This window comes from Hemitrygon akajei, chromosome 9 (genome assembly GCF_048418815.1).
Source record: "Hemitrygon akajei chromosome 9, sHemAka1.3, whole genome shotgun sequence".
Classification (NCBI taxonomy): Eukaryota; Metazoa; Chordata; class Chondrichthyes; order Myliobatiformes; family Dasyatidae; genus Hemitrygon; species Hemitrygon akajei.
The window spans coordinates 93,808,515-93,825,758 of record NC_133132.1 but is presented as its reverse complement, the minus strand read 5'-3'; the positions used below and the strand labels follow the sequence as shown (position 1 = coordinate 93,825,758).

Genomic DNA, 17,244 nt, shown 5'->3' with positions numbered 1-17,244 from the left:
GTACGACCTAGGCTGGGGGGAGGGCGCAGGGAAGCTGGGAGACACTTAAGTGTATTTTCCATCTTGCAATTCCAAAATACGTGGGCATTTATTTATAACATTAGTAGCACTCGTGACCACATCAGAAATATGAAAGTGACATTTTCACATAATAAGCTCTGTGCCGAAGCACACGTAATTCTGCGTTTTTTTCGTATTCTCTTTTTCATATTCTTCTCGCGAACATTTTAAAGTAAAAAAAGCATTACACAGCATGAGTGATCAGCAGGGCACCCACACAGTTCCCTCCTACGGAACTGGCGATCCCGGGCGGACCGTCCCAACCTGGGTCAGGCTAACTCGCGCTAACCGGCTCGCGCCGGCTCATCTCCGCGTTCTTCCCCCCCTCCTCCTCCTCCTCCTCCTCCTCCTCCTCCTCCTCCTCCTCCCTCTCTCACTCTTGCGCGTCTCTGTGATTGGCGGAGCTCTGGATGACGTAGTAGGTGCGTCAGCCGCCGGGAAGGTAATAAAAAGGCGAGCTGCAGGCGGGGGCGGAGGTTGACGCGGGAACCTGAGACGGAGGTTTGTTGCGGAAAGGGGGTGGCGGAAGAAGACGACGAAGATCAAGAAAAAGAGGAGAAAGCTGTGCGAGGCCACAGGCGAGAGGAGAAACGCCGGCGGCGGAAGCTGAACTACAGTGAAATAAAAAATAAAGGCCAGTCTGGGCAGCGTGGAGCGGAGCGGGGCGCCTGAGCGAGACTCGTACTTCAATGAGTAAGCACATCCCTGTAAGTGTAAGCGGCGAGCGCGTGTCCGGGGCGGGCGGGGGGCGCGCGTCGCCCCTCGCTTGCTGCACGCGCATTCCCGAGCGGGTGCGAGGTGCAACGTGCGGCGAATTGAGAGGGGGAGGGTGAGCGCCGGTAACGGTGGCCCCTGCGTTCCGTGGCGGGGAAGAGGGTGCGACCGGGTCGGGGTTGTCAAACCCCGGCTTGGATGATGGGGGAAGGGCGCCGGCCAAGTCCCGAGTCCACGTGTGTGTGAGGTGGGGGTGGGGGGGGGTTGTTGGATTGTTAGCTTTCTCTCCCCTCCCCCTCTACGCTACCAGCCACTCCGCGCTCCGGTGGCGTTGAGAGTGCGGGTCCCTCCACGCACACCCGGCGCCGCTAAGATGGCTCCTCTGCCTTTATAACGTGGCTGGCTGGCGGAAGCCCGGGCCACCTCTGCCCTGCCCGCGGCGCGGTGAAGAAGTACACCATGGCCGGAAGCAGGATCTCCCTCCAATCCCCACACCCCTGAGAGAGCTCCCCTTCCTGCGACCCATCCCGGTGGTTCGCCTCTGGAGTCTTGCTGTGCGCCTGCACTGCAGCTTTCCTGTATCGGCTGTTCCTCCCTGGGCGGGTCAGCGCCCTGCCCCGCCGGTTGTGACCGTCCTCTGTTGGCTCGGCGCAGTGCAGGGATCTTGCCGTGCTCACCGCCTTCGGCTGCCACGTTTCCTGCAATGTACAACACCGGAGACGCATTACCGTGCACTTCCCTGCTGGCAAAGCGTTCGTGGCGTGTCCCTGGTTCCTGAGAGACGCCTTGTAGGTGCATGTTCGTTTTCTGCAACCCATTTCGATCGAAAGTTCGGCCCGAGTGGTTTTTCTTTTGTGCCGATTGTGCTGCCAATGTGCTCATTGTTTCTGAGAAAATTCGCCGGTGGGCTTCCGACTCCGCGCAACGTGTAAAATCGCATGGTGGCTGTGAGATTCTGTTCAGTTAACGCAAGTCCCCACCTTCAGCTGGCCGAGTGAAGATTTCAATATTTGCCCCACGGTAGTTCAGTTTAAAATGGATGGCGTTGATACGTATCGCAATGCAGTTTAATTTGGTGTGTGGCAACTAGTTAGTATATGTTGGTGTTCCAACGTGTGATGTTAAGTGAGTGTATTTGACATCCCTTAAATTCAGTCTTTAAGATGATTAAATAGGCTCTCGAGTCTGTACACCTGTTGCTCGAATCTTGGCTGCCTTGCGTTTTTACTTTATGACAGTGGAGTTCCCTTATTTTCTGAGGCATGACTGTCAAGTGTGAAGGAGACATTGTGAAAGATCCCTTTTAAGGTTACTTAATTAAAAAAAACATCAGTACAAAAAGTATCCAAATAGTTCCTTGTGTTATTTAGGAAGTACCTTTATGGGGGGGGGGGAAGTAATATTTCGTGAAAGCTGCTTTTATCCATTGCATATGCTTTAACAAATTCTGTGGTTCAGTTCCAAAATATGTGCAATAGAGTATGCAGCTATGCATTGTTTGAATAGATTTGACTGAGTTGCAAAGATTGCTCACTTGCCACAGATGCCAATTCCTAACTGCAAACTTGTTTGAAGTGAGATTCCCTCTACATCTGAATTTTAATTTGTGTATTTTGATCCTTTGTTAGTGGAACATTCCTTCCTGAACAAAAAATCTTGATCTTGGACCTTGTTCTAATCTGTTTAAGGTTACTGTCTTGCTTCACTCTGCACCAGTCACTTGCTTTACAGTTCAAAAACAGTTTTGCACTTTGCTGCAGTGATGTTTTGTGCAAATTTTCAAGTAAGATACCTGGTACAAGAAAATGTTTTCAATCTCAATTGCTAGTTAGTTTTGTCAAGTTAAGGATTTAGCAAAATGCAGTTAGGCATTTTACATTGGGACTGAGGTTATTATGTAGACAAAAGCACAGGGGTGTAAAGATTAGTAAAGCGAATAAACCAGCTGCCAAAATTTGGAGTTCACCTTGGCAGAGACATAAATTTGAATCCCAATGAGGTAGCTAGAGAATTTGTATCCAAGTGATTAAATAAATGTGGAATTAGAGCGAGCCAGTATTAGTAACAGTAAACATGTGATGATCAGATTATGGTGAAAACCAATCTAGTTCACTAATACTCTAGAAGGAGGTCTTTGTCCTTATTCAAACACTTGTGTGGTCCCAGTTCAGTGCCACTGCTTCCTCAGTTCAGAGGCAGACTAAATTAATCCTTTCTAAAAACAAAGTAATTGATAGGAGCTTTTATATTAGTAACTCATTTTCTCTGGCCAGTATGAAGTTAGTGAAGACATCTTTTCAGGAACATGAGATGAACATCATGGAGTTATCCTGAAAATAACAGTGAGCTTAGAGGATTGTTCCAAGTTCCTCGTGCACTTTTATACCTCATCAGGAAGACCAGGAGATGATTGTATCTTTTTGTACCTCTCTGCCAAACAAGTTAGACTGCACATGAAACCTCCGGCCATGACCTGCCTTTAGAATTTCCCTGTGACGCACAGTTTCCAAGAAATATTTATTTATTAAAATTGTGTTTGAGCTTTAGTGCTTTCAAATGACAAGTGACGCAATAACTTGTTGACTGCGACTATAGAAAGATGGACTTGTATACTTGATTTTGAGAGTGTCTGCAAAATCTTCCACATGTGATCAGGGTTTGGGTGGAGCTGTTGCCTAAAGGGAAATACCTGAACTGCACAATTTATCTCTTTTCAAAAAATGAACTTGTTTAATTCATTAGTTTTGATTCTTGGTGCTTAAATCAAGTTGCTTGAGTTCAAACCAGGTTTGTTAGCATATTTGTAGAATTGTTCACATGATCTTCACTTCTGGCATACAGGTGAAAATGGAAACAAATTATAACTATCTTTGACCATAAAGGGAATCATTGTTCTTTGTGAGAATTATTTTAACCATTTGAATCCCAAAAGGCCAAGATATTTATGTACTATACCTATTGCAACAAAATCCGAATAATTTTGAAGATTCAAGGAAAATTCAAGAAAAATGCAAGGGTGATAATGACTAGGTTTGTAGGTGTAACTAAGGTATTTGCTTGAATTGGGCAGTGCTAGGGAATTGTTCATGAGAAAACATGGTATTCACAATTGGCATGTTTTAGAACTTGCTCTAAAACAGCAAGTTTTAGAGCTTAAACAGATTCAGTTTCGGAAAGGGCAAAAATTGGTATTGGATATGAATATTATGATGAGGATTTAAACTCAAAGCAATGCAGGACCAGATAAATTTGAAAATAAATATCTTTTGATCTTTGGCATTCTTTTTTTTGTATTTCAGGCCTATGTAACTAATTGTAATACGTTCTGTATACACGTCAGACTGCAACCATGGTAATTGACCAAAGAGGATGTGTTGCATTGCTGACATTTGCTGTTCTTTTTCCCCTTTTACACTGCTTGTTTTGATTGCTTGGTTGTTCCTAAACTGTAGTTCAATTTTTTCTTTACTCCTATCATCAGCCACACATCCTGTTAATCTCTTTCAAACAGTAAAGCCAGGGGTTAAAGTGCTTTTCATTCATTTCACCAGTCTAAACTTTCTATGATATAAGCAGTAAATGCTGGACATACTCAGAAGATTCTAATGTATCAGAGCTGTTTCTCTTTGCACAGATGCTGCCAGATGTGAGTATTGTAACGTTTACTCATTTTGTTTCAGGTTTCTATCCTCTGCAGTATCCTGATTTTCAATATAAACCAACCGTTGTCAGACATGACCTGTTAGAATGAAGCTGAGTTTGCACCCTACTTCCGTGCACTAGTCATCACTAAAATCATGCAATGTGCATAGTATTTTGTCTTGTCTACAGTGCAATTTGCTCTAATTGAATTGTTATTGTCAGAAGAACCAGCCATACTCCCTGCATTTCTTCTACTCCCATTCCAATATTCTATCTCTCGTATGCACGATGGGGCAATTTGCAGCAATGTATCATCCTGTAAATCTTTGGTACTTGAGAGGAAAGTACAACTAGAGAACACAAGTGGTCGTAGAGTAAGAAGTTTCACACTGTATGAAGGTTGTGATACCATGCTAGACAATTTCTTCAGTTGGGTTGGGTTGCTTTGCTGCTCAACTCAAAAGTGGAATGCACGGGGCTAATAAGTATGTACTGAACAAACTGCTATTTAACATAACTAGAAAAGACTGGCATCACTATTTCAGCATTTAATTATTGGTAAATTATAAATTGCCTCAAACTCAACTTGTGAGTTGGACTTCATTTAGCTGCTGTGTATGTTTTGTGATTTTTTTAAAAAAAAAAATCCCACCAGTGAGCAAGTTGATATTTATTTTAACTTTACTAGAGTTCAAATCATCTTGGGTGGTTTGGTTCCAATGAATGGCCATTTTTCAGGCACAAGTTGTGTGACCTTCATATAGTTGATGTCCTCTTTAATAATGATTAGTATTGTATTTTGGTAAATTCCTGACTTAAATTAGATCATTCAGTTTGCACCCAGTTCAATTCTTTTATCAATTGTTTGAATGTAGGCCTTTTTCAATCTACTGTTTCATATCTTGTGTCTCATGACTAATCTACTCTTGACCAGTATTCAGATTCAAATCTTTGAGCCATTTAGGACTTGTTTTTGACCCTTGTGGTTATTTCACTGGTATGTAAGTGGAGACAGCATGTTCTTTCCTTGAGCTTCGCAATTTGTATTCAGTGATTGGTCCTTGGGTACTTTCTCTATTAGGCTGTTTTATTTATTTTATTTTTTTATATACTTAAAACTTTTAATCCCATTTGATAATGATTTGCTGCATTTTCAGAATTCATTGTACACTGTGAGTACCTTGTGTGTGCTCTCTCAAACTAGGTTTATTTATGCGTTTCTCAAATGCATCTCTCCCATTTCCCGCACATCTGCCCTCACCCCATCCACCCGCCACCCCACTTGGGATAGGGTTCCCCTTGTCCTTACCTACCACCCCACCAGCCTCCAGGTCCAACATATAATTCTCCGTAACTTCCGCCACCTCCAATGGGATCCCACTACCAAACACATTTTGCCCTCCCCCCCCCCCCCCCCCCCCTTCTGCTTTTCGCAGGGATCGCTCCCTACGCGACTCTCTTGTCCACTCGTCCGTCCCCCCATCCCTTCCCACCGATCTCCCTCCTGGCACTTATCCTTGTAAACGGAACAAGTGCTACACCTGCCCTTACACTTCCTCCCTCACCACCATTCAGGGCCCCAGACAGTCCTTCCAAGTGAGGCGACACTTCACCTGTGAGTCGGCTGGTGTGGTATACTGCGTCTGGTGCTCCCGGTGTGGCCTTTTATATATTGGTGAGACCCAGTGCAGATTTGGGAGACTGTTTCGCTGAACACTTACGCTCGGTCCGCCAGAAAAAGCAGGATCTCCCAGTGGCCACAGATTTTAATTCCACGTCCCATTCCCATTCTGATATGTCTATCCATGGCCTCCTCTATTGTCAAAATGAATCCAAACTCAGGTTGGAGGAACAACACCTTATATACCGGTTGGGTAGCCTCCAACCTGATGGCATGAACATTGACTTCTCTAACTTCTGTTAATGCCCCTCCTCCCCTTCTTACCCCATCCCTGACATTTTTAGTTGTTTGTCTGTTCTCCATCTCCCTCTGGTGCTCTCCCCTTTCTTTCTCCTGAGGCCTCCCGTCCCATGATCCTTTCCCTTCTCCAGCTCTGTATCACTTTTGCCAATCACCTTTCCAGCTCTTAGCTTCATCCCACCCCCTCCGGTCTTCTATCATTTCGTGTTTCCCCCTCCCCCCACTACTTTCAAATCTCTTTCCAGCATCTGCAGATTTCCTCGTGTTAGGTTTATTTATCTTCATTTGGGGATATGCATTGGTTAGATGCTAACTCTTCAGACTTTGCTATAGGATGCAGTAGAAGATATCCTTTTCCTGTCATGTACAAAAATTCAGTCGTAGAGCTCAGTGGTGCCTGCGGTCTTCACTTTGATTTTATTCTTGGTGTCTGAAATGGGATGTGATCAACATTGGTTAGGGACCACTTGGTTGTCTTAAGGCAGTAACATAGCTTTCTATCATTTGATTGGAAGGCAAAGTCTTCTATCTTCATAGTTCACTGTGCATGACAGCAAGCAGATGTACCCTTTGATGAAATCACCATTTTGTTAGTGAGGTTTATATTAAAGGCTGTAGTCATGCAACATGGGAACAAATCCTTTGATCACCTGAGTCTGCTCAAGTCAAGCATGCACCTGTACTAACCCTACATACCTCCCTACACAAGGGGTAACTTGCAGTTGTCTTACCAACCTGTGTGATTCTTCCAATCTAGAAAGTAGCTATTTCCTTGTAGTGCTGTATGTAGGGCAAGATTACTTGGAGTATGCTGTAGATGTGCTTATCTCTTGAACAGGTGTAGGTGTCTGCACAGCATTCAGTGAGAGTTTAAGTACATTTAGGGGTTGCTATATGAAGTTAATTCTTGTCTACTTTGCTTCCATTTGACAATTTCTTTTTATAAATTTACATACCTCGCATCAAAGTGCTCAGTTTCATGTAAGGTGCTTGTTTTGCTGTACTTGGTTAAAAAGATTCTCAGCAAGGTTTCAGGGTTTGAGGTGACAAAATCAGATGTAACTAGATTTGATGCAATCTAATATAATTGAATGCTATGTTATCCAGTTGGAATTAATTCTCTTGTCTTGCTTTAACAGTGTTAATCTTTGTATTCTGTTGCATTAGCAGAATGGAGAATTACTGAAATAGAGAACTTCTGAAATTGAACACATCTACTTGAAATGTATTAGTGTTAGGTGATGCAAAACCCTTCTAGAAATCAACAGTGCAGTCTGTGATTTGGAAATGCGTATTGAAGCGGAATGAGATTGGAAAGGAACTTCCTAATGATAACATAAAAACACAGGACTTTGTACACAGTTACACTCCATTGGTTTCTGCCTGCCTACTGACTTTTAATCTGCATTCCAACATCTTGTTGCTGGAGGAACAAACATTGTTATTGTGTATATAAGCGTGTGTGTGTGTGTGCACGTTCGTCCATTCTCACTGGTCATTTGCATGGAATTCAAATCACTATTAAATTGCAAAGTTAATACTTGGACATTCAAGACAAAGCCTTTTTTGTCTTAAGTAGACAGGTTTGTGTATTTGCATTTTAAAGTCTAATTGTAGAGTTCTGATGTACTAGAAAGCAAGGGAAGGGCACGTGGTAATATATTGAAGTTGGTGGAGGAGCAAGTAGAATCTGAAGCTTTAGCAAAATGTTTTTGCCAAGTAGATATCTTGGATGAATTGATTGGCTTTGAAATGGTATTTCTGATTCTGAAATTATCATTACTAAATTTTGTTGATACATTAGTCAAAGCCTTGACAGCTTTCATCAGATCAGTATCTTATCAACATGTTTTTATATTTTTAGTTACTAACTTGTTTATGGGAAGATTTTGAATACTTTACCTAGTTACTTTCACTTAATATAGGAAAAGAATAATGTACGCGTCCAATAAAATGTTCTAGTTAATGTCTTTTTCTTTTTATTGCAGCAGTTCTGTGGTGTTCTAGGTCACACATTTATGGAGTTTCTGAAGGGCAGTGGAGACTACTGCCAGGCACAGCACGACATCTATGCAGACAAGTGAACTGTAGAAGTCTACTGCTATTCCACTTAATAAACCCCCTCAAGAGCAGATTACCAGCAACTGGGAGTAATAGAAGAAGATTCATTGGAGACTGTATCTGGATGGGGTAACTCAAGTGGGCTGTATTTTTTGTTGGTCACAGTATTACTGGATTGAAGATTTGCTGCTTGTCAAGAGCTTCATCAAAAGCCTTCAAAAGTGTAAGCACTCCATTGGCGGTGGAATTAAACAGAACTGAACCTTTATTTTCAGCTTTTTTTGCCAGATAGTTTTTTCACTTTTTAAGATTTGTGCATTTTTATAAGAAAATGGCTCGAATGAATCGCCCAGCACCTGTGGAAATTACCTACAAAAACATGAGATTCCTGATCACACACAACCCTACCAATGCAACCTTAAATAAGTTCATAGAGGTGAGAATCCATTTTGAAGGAATTAAATGTTTATCATTTAGTATTCTGGTAATTTCCCACTCCTTGGGTTTACTCTCTTCCTGGTGTTTCTGTCCTACTAACAGAAATAATACAATCTCAAGTTTCTATATGGAGATGTGCTTTTACCAGTAAAATGTCGAAATGCAGTTTGCACAGACCATATGATCATTGATGCCATTTTAATCCATGTAATGCTCTTGGGGGTTGCTCTTGATTTTCTTTTATCTGATGAGATTATTTGCCACAATTGATCTTCTGAAGATCAGTCATGGACATATGCAATGTTTTTGTTCAAAATTGGATATAGTTCAGCTGCAGGACACCACTGTTTGATGGTTGCATCGTCCTGCTGATGGTTGGGTGATTGGGACACTGAAGCAGTTAAAGCTAATGGAGGAATAGATGGTTTCTATTTATGGAATTTGTATCTGAGCTTTGCAGTTTTAAGTTTTGACACTAATTCAATTTACTCATTGACACAGAAATTTTTAGATAAAATTTGATTGAAGTTCTTTCCCCATTCAGTCCTTTACAGAAGACTGTTGTTTTCATGTGTCTTTTAAAGCACATCCTTGGATAATTCAAGCTTGAAAGTTGCAATCTTAGAGTATTTAGTTGTACGCCAGAGCAAGTGCTCATTGAGTAGCAAATACTGCAATTTAAAAGTAAATGGGAGTTTGGGAAACATTGAAGGCTAAAACCCTTGACTTGGAATAGACTAAAATCAAGGGGGCTAATTAGTAAAATTTTGGATAAAAGCAATACATTGTGCTGATTACTATCAAATCTACAACGGGTCTTTTACCATACCAAATGATTTTTCAGGAATTGAAGAAATACAGTGTTACCACAGTTGTTAGAGTATGTGAAGCAACTTATGATACATCTCCAGTTGAAAAAGAAGGCATTCAGTTTTTGGTGAGTAAAACTTGATTTTAGTTTTAAATTGTCATTTCTATTTTAATAACTCAATTACAAAATAGTTCTGATCTAGTATGTTCTAATGATTTAGTCTGTGCCCCACCTTTGTAAGATCCTATGCCTGGTTTGACCATTTGTGGTTGTCCTGAGAAGAGTGAATTATCAGTATGATTGTATCCAGGTTAACTCAAATGTTTGCATGCTTTTATATTGGACTAGAATTGATTCCTGTTGTAATACAAGCTAAGGCAACTTATGGCCTGCATGAATGCTAAATTGGTGTATCTGGCTTAACATGGTTGTTAAACCTTCCAATGGACTCTTAACCCTTAGGTTCTGGCAGAAGACAATTTTACAGACTACCTTGGTTTATATTCAATAGATCATAAAGGATGCCAAAATACAAGTTCAATTAGCAAAAGCTTTGGCACAAGCTGTATTTGCATAATAGATATGTTGATATAAACTAGTAAATTGGCTTATTTATAACAATCGGAACTGTCTCTTTAACAGGACTGGCCCTTTGATGATGGTGCTCCACCTTCCAACCAGATTGTCGATGATTGGCTTAGCCTTTTGAGAGTTAAGTTCCGAGAAGAGCCTGGTTGTTGTGTTGCTGTCCATTGTGTGGCAGGACTTGGACGGTGTGTATTTTACATTCTTTAATCCACAGTCTTTGAATAATGCTTATATTCTTCATTTGTATAGAATATTCAAGAGGAAATCTTTGTTCCAGAGAGGAAGGGAAAATGTCATTTGAACAGAGAATTGTTGAGCCAAATGTTAGCCTAGTCAGGAAGGAATATGGAGCAAGAACCAAATAATGAACACACACATTGTGAATGTTTTGTTGACATTGGACTAATATTCGTACCTGATTCTTTTGCAACCATCTCAAATAATCACTAAATTCAACTTTCCTTAAATTTGGTTTGATCACACTATCTTACATGGAATTCTGTTAAGGGGTCATAAGATGCCTGGAGACTTAAGGGTACAAGAATGGTGTATATCGAACTTAAGGCAGCAGGGAAGAGTAGAATTCTGAGGCAGATCTCTTCTGAGAAAGGTCCAACAATAAAGCAATTAGTGGAGCATAACTTATTTCAACTGCACTGTAGTGTGAATTGCTGTATGATTTATGGGGAGTAAGCTGGGTTTATAACAGGTAGGTTTAGAAGCATGATGGATGTCACTAGCATTTTTTTTAGTAGTGACATGATCTAAGATTGAAATAAATGTTTTTAAACAGAGCTCCAGTTCTGGTGGCCTTGGCGCTAATTGAATGTGGAATGAAGTATGAAGATGCAGTTCAGTTCATTCGACAGTAAGTGAAGTTTATATTGTCCTGTAAAATCTGTGCTGATATGAAGTTATTTTCTGCAAAAAAAATTCAAAGTCAAAAGTTCCAGAGTTAACTTGTCAAGGAACTGACTGTTACCAAAAGATATGAAGCTGATCTTTTAGTGTTAAAACTTTGATGTATGCTGTGCATTGAGTTTATATCTATTTCATCACTGCATGCTTGAAAGCAGTTGTTTTCTCACCCTTTAGGCAATACTATTTCGCAATAGTTTGGAAATGTCGCTTTTAATGTGCAGCAGCCCATGAATTTTCAACTAATTTCAAATGCTCCCTAGTAAATTACTAGTTTGTGCTAAATATTCCTTTGAGAGAGAGGGAAGCTTGTCTTAGCATTTAAAGTTCCTTTTCCTATTAATTTTCTTGCAACATCGAAAGAACAGGAACCACAAGTTCCCCACTCTCCTCCACTAATTTTACTTATCTTACCAGTGTAACCTTCAACTTCCTTTCTTTACTTGCCATTTAATTTGTACAGTTTGAAGTATGTGGGCCAATTACCTCTTTGGTGCCTCACAGACTGTAAAACGTTGCTTTAATGGTAGCATTGGATGTATTTCTCCCATCTCCTTTCCTAAAAGACACTTAAGCATTAGTGAAGAAAACCCAAATACTCTAGGAACATGGCAGCTATCCCACATGTGGTGGATATCATCTGTCCACTTTGTTATTAGTGCTGTGCATAATTGTTGGTGTTTGATCTAGTGCTTTTAGAAAATAAAGCATAAGTAGCCAAATACAGTGATTAATATTAGTATCGGAGAATGTAGATAACTGAAGGACTTTGTTTTAGGCAATTTATTGAATGGTAGAAAACTGCCACTTGAGTGGAAGCACTTATATAGCCTTTGTATTTTAAAACAGGAAACGACGTGGGGCCTTTAATAGTAAGCAGCTCCTGTACTTGGAGAAATACCGTCCCAAAATGCGTCTGCGCTTCAAGGATTCCAATGGTCATCGGAATAACTGCTGCATCCAATAATACCAGAGGATTGATCACTTAATTCATTTGAAGGCATTGAAGATGGCCAGCTTGGCTAATTCAGCAGAAGAACATGAAGTTTTTAGATGTGCTTTGTAATGTCTACTGGTGCTTCCTTAGGAGTTGAGCGATGAAGGTGATGTTTTGTTTTAAACCCTGAGATTCTTGCCTTCAAATCCACTTCTTGTGAGCTTAGAGTTGCTGCTGTATGTTTCTGAACTAGAATAAGAGGGTCCCTCCACAATTGGTTTCAAAGTATAGACTCTTGTCCACATTAATTATTTTAACAGCTGTGAAATACAGCATGTGTACCTGTGCTGTTTACAGATGCGAAGAAGAATGGCTAAATTGAGCAACAAATTGCTTCCACAATTTATTTACGATGTTCCATATGTCTGTAAAAAGCTGGAACCTCTTGAGCAGTTCCTCCCTTCCCACTTCCACCCTGCTTCCTGTCTTGAGACACTGTGCATTGCTAAACAATTTGTCGGCTTTTTGATATCTCATTGAAAGTATGCCTGAATTGGTCAATGCTACATGAATCGTGTACAGAGATTCTTCAATTGAGTGTCCTGCACGCTAGCGCCAAAAGGTTTAACTCTGGCTGATCATGATACGTTTCAACACTGTTTACATGCCCTCTCACAGTCGCACTAGATCTAATTGCTGCACAACAGATGTCTAGGTTACTTCAAAAGAAATTGATAACTTAAGAGTCAACAGTACGTTTGAATGCCCTCTTATCTATGTTGTATTTTCAAAAAGGCTTAATGCATTTTAGTTGAATCATAAAATAAACCATTCATTCAAATCTGTCCCTTTGTCACACTAGTGTCCCAAATGTTTTGGTTCACTCGAATGCATTTTGCAAAGCTCAGCATATAGAAGCACACGAGTTTTAAGTTTTCAAAATGAAGCCTTACTGGCACTCCACAATTGATCCAAAGGGAGAGCCTGAGACAATGATTTGGTGGGGGGATGGGGTTGCTATCTAATATTGGTATGTTGCCTTTTGTGTTGTGCAGAAAATGTACACTGGGGTGTGCCCGTTACATACAGAGTAATTGTTTTTTTAAAGGTAGAAATGCTTTGTTGTAGCTAAATTCATACTGTACAGTAACTTTCTGAAACTTGTAATCTTTCTTGATGTAATATTGGAAATTTACCAACTTGTCAGAAGCATAATTTTTGAGTTTCTGCTTAAACTATGCAGGCTATGATGTCTGTAATATTTTGTATGCCTTTTGATTGCATAAGTTAATTCTTGGATACTTGATCATTTAATTATGTAATTTGAAGCAATGTTGTATTAATGTTAGATAAACCATATTTATACTGTTTTGGGAGCGTGTGGTACAGTTCTGTGGGAGAAATAATTTGCCAGCATTCACCAGCTTGTTTAAAATCTAGTGCGAGAGCTTTGTCATCTGAAATAAAGTGGGGGAAAAAGCAAATCTTTGTAAATGGCCTTTTTGTTTGCAAATTTTGTTTACTTCATGTTTGAAAGATGCATTTATTTTGGGTCCAGCCAACTCAAAATTGGAAGATTTGAGAACTTTGTTACATGTTAAAGTTATAGGATTTAGCCTGAATAAGTGAGATTCTTTATACTGTGATCTAGTAACTTGAACTATGCTGATACTAGCATTCGATTGTTTTGAGTTTCTGAATTTAGAAACTGAACAGTTTCTTTAGATTTTCTTCATTACTTTCATCATTTATTGAAGACTGTTTAAATGAGTTGATTATAATCGACAAAACCTAGCAGCATCAATTTCAGGTCAACAGTGGCATGCTTAGTAAATTCATTTCAAAGCATTTCATGTAAAATGTAGAGGCTGTGTTTCTCATATACATAAATTGTACTTGGGTCTCTGTATAAAGGAAGAATCTGCTCCATGCTTTAACTTTTGACTGCAGGTAACAAACGGTATATCAATGGTAGTTGTTAGAACCCCAATGTCCCCCACCCCCCGTGCATAAGCAGCAGTGAGCAACAATCCCAATGGCAAATAAAACATCAGCACCACCATTGAGCACTGAAGCGTGAGCAAAGCAATGGCAAAGACACAGATTTGCAGTTAGCCCAAAGACTTCGTGTTTTACCTGGTTTGCAACATACCATGGCCTCTCTCTCCCTAATAGCTGCTTTTTTCGAGCTCTGTGCCTGAATATCTTAAAGATCTCGGATTTGCAGGCACACAGCCGTAGATGTTTCAACTCCCCCCGATGATACGCGGGACAACGACCCTCAATCCGCCTGTCTCAAGGGCCCTGAGATCTTGGGCTTCCAAATCCAAGCCAGACTCTTGGGCCAAGCCCTTGGCATACCTAACAATGGCCAGTTCTGAAACCCTGAGCATGGGTCCCATTCCCACAAAGAACTGGTCAGCATGTAACTCAAGGCCAGGGTCTTCAAAAGAGCCCTGAAAGGGAAAAATAAAGATATTACAGATGAAAATAGAGCTGTTTCCGAAGATGTAAGCAAAGGAGTCTCAGTTAAGCATCATCATTACTCTGCTCTGCCTGATGTCAGTTTGATATGTTTAGTTCTATGTTGCACTATGGTATATGTCATTGTGCTGTTTGCATGGACGTCTGGGGAGGGGTAGCACCTCTGAAGGGGCTTATCATGTTTATTTTGGGGCTGCCCACTTACCTTTGGACACTAACCTCTCTGTGGCTCCAAGTATCTTTGCATGTGACAGTGGCCACACCTTGGTACACCACTTCAACAGCTGGGCTAAACCAGGTGAGAATACCTGGAGGGCCTGCTGTCAATGGACAACCACAATGTAAGTTATAGTTCTCAGTATCTGGTGTGAATTCACTGTCATGGAATCTCCATTGATGGCTCCCTTGGTACCGTGTACAGTATTCTATGAGACCTAACATCACTAACATTTCCACTGCATCAAATGCTGTGCTGATTAGGCAACATCAGTCACTGCCAGTAAGGATCAACTTGTCAAGTCATTCATGTTGTGTTCTACTGTTCTTGGATAAATAGGGGTACACATACATTTCTGTGGACTAATCTTTGACCAAAAAAATGTGCATCTTCATCTATTTTGCATGTTTTACATGTTTCGTATATAAATAAATTTACATGGACCCTTCCTGATGCTTTTTAAGCTATTCAAATAGTTTGTAGGCATATGAGAAGCTCATCTGTATGTAAGTATTGATAAAAACAAGCTATTTCATAAGTTTCACCTACAAATTTTGTAACTGCAACCTCCTAAGGTAATAGTCTTGTAGGTGGCTGTCCAGCACATTGATCTTACGTGGACTGCCTTTTCTCCACAAGTCTAAAGAACATACATGGTGGCCACATTATTGGGTACAGGAGTGAAATCCGATCTGGTCTTCTGCTGTAGTACATGCACTTCAAGGTTTAACGTGTGCATTCAGAGATGCCCTTCTGTAACACCTTTATTGTAATGTGGTTATTTGAATTACTGTCAGCTTGGTCTAGCCTGGCTAGTCTCTGACCTCTCATGAGCAAGGCATTTTTGCCTTCAGATCTCTCAATGGATGCTTTTTTTGTTTTTTTTTTGCACCCTGCTCTAAGCACTAGAGACTTGTCTGTGAAAATCCCAGGAGATCAGTTTGAGATACTCAAATCACACACTGGCACACTGTTGGTGTCCTTAAAGGTTCTCCTTTAGATATTTAGTGCATAACTTGGTCAGTCCTGATCTCGGGAATTGTAAGTGAAGTGAAGTGAAGTTTAAACATTTTCACTAGAACTATCCCAATTCTCCCTGGGTGCTGTGGTATCCTTCAGCAACTGTGGAACTAATTAATTAACACACACAATGCTGGTGGAATGCAGCAGGCCAGGCAGCATCTATAGGAAGTACAGTCGATGTTTTGGGCCGAGACTAACTAATTATGTGCTTTGGATTTTTTAGTTTAGTAGTTAACTGGTCTGCTGCAGGTGTACCCCAATGATATTACACTATAATTTGATTACCTGTTACATGCCATGGATGCAACAAGTGGAAAAACCCTGAATATTATTTCTATTTTTGCTTGCCACCCTTACAAACTGGTCAAATACTCTAGTGCATTTATTATTGAAAATGTATAAATTATACTCTGAGATTTGTTTGCTCACAGGCAGCCACAAACTAAGAAGCCAATTTTAATAGTAAAGACCGTAACCACTGCACGGAGAAGGGGTGGGGGGTGAGGACATGCATCATGCAAACAGAAGCAAATGACAGCATTCCGAATCAGATGGAGTCTTCATATCCATTCCCCAGAGCTGCTGAAGTAGGCCCAAGCCTTGATTTCAGTTCATCAAATTAGTGGAGCAAAAACACTGCAAAACTCAAGACAACAGCCGCCAAATCAGTTTACAGCCTTATCGCCACAGAGAGGAATGACAGTCATAGAAACATAGAAAACCTACAGCACAATACAGGCCATTCAGCCCACAAAGTTGTGCCGATCATGTCCCTACCGTAGAAATTACTAGGCTCACCCATAGCCCTCTATTTCTCTATAAGTTCCATGTACCTATCCAAAAGACTCTTAAAAGACACTATCGTATCCACCACTGTTGCCGGCAGCCCATTCCATGCACTCACCACTCTCTGAGTAAAAAACTTAACCCCGACATCTCCTCTGTACCTACTTCCAACTGTGCCCTTTCATGTTAGCCATTTCAGCCCTGGGAAAAAGCCTCTGACTATCCACACAATCAATGCCTCTCATCATCTTATACACCTCTATCAGGTCAGCTCTCATCCTCCGTCATTCTAAGGAGAACAGGCTGAGTTCACTCAACCTGTTTTCATAAGGCATGTTCCCCAATCCAGGCAACATCCTTGTAAAACAGCAAGCAAAGTCAACCTGACCCCTGGGCTTTCCAGACCTTCTGGGCTGGTGTTTAAATTCTCCGACCACTGGGTAGTACGTCGCTCTAGGACCCAGATTGTTCACTCCCAACATTGACAGCGATACCAACACTACCTTGAATGTGTTGCGTTCTGGCTTTGTGATGAACGCACGTAACACCTTTGAATTAGCTTTGCCTCCACTTAATGTTTTTAGTCAAATTTCTAGCATTTCGAACTACACCCTATCCTTGTTATACGCGGATGATACGTTCCT

At 40.9% G+C, this 17,244-nt stretch overlaps 1 protein-coding gene across 1 annotated transcript; it reads left to right on the top strand.

Annotated features, from left to right (window-relative positions):
- Positions 1–8,702: 8,702 nt before the first annotated feature.
- On the top strand, positions 8,703–13,574 carry ptp4a1 (protein tyrosine phosphatase 4A1). The gene is made up of 5 exons (XM_073056523.1): positions 8,703–8,834; positions 9,681–9,773; positions 10,290–10,420; positions 11,029–11,103; positions 12,003–13,574. Exons 1-5 carry the CDS (start codon positions 8,730–8,732, stop codon positions 12,118–12,120), a joined length of 522 nt encoding a protein of 173 aa, XP_072912624.1. The 5' UTR covers positions 8,703–8,729; the 3' UTR covers positions 12,121–13,574.
- The last annotated feature ends 3,670 nt before the right edge of the window (positions 13,575–17,244 follow it).

Excerpts from the sequence above, each read along its gene's own strand:
- ptp4a1 (XM_073056523.1), top strand. The coding sequence starts at position 8,730 with ATGGCTCGAATGAATCGCCCAGCACCTGTGGAAATTACCTACAAAAAC. Across the intron at positions 8,835-9,680 it reads CCTTAAATAAGTTCATAGAG|GAATTGAAGAAATACAGTGT; the intron begins GTGAGAATCCAT and ends ATGATTTTTCAG. Across the intron at positions 9,774-10,289 it reads AAGAAGGCATTCAGTTTTTG|GACTGGCCCTTTGATGATGG; the intron begins GTGAGTAAAACT and ends TCTCTTTAACAG.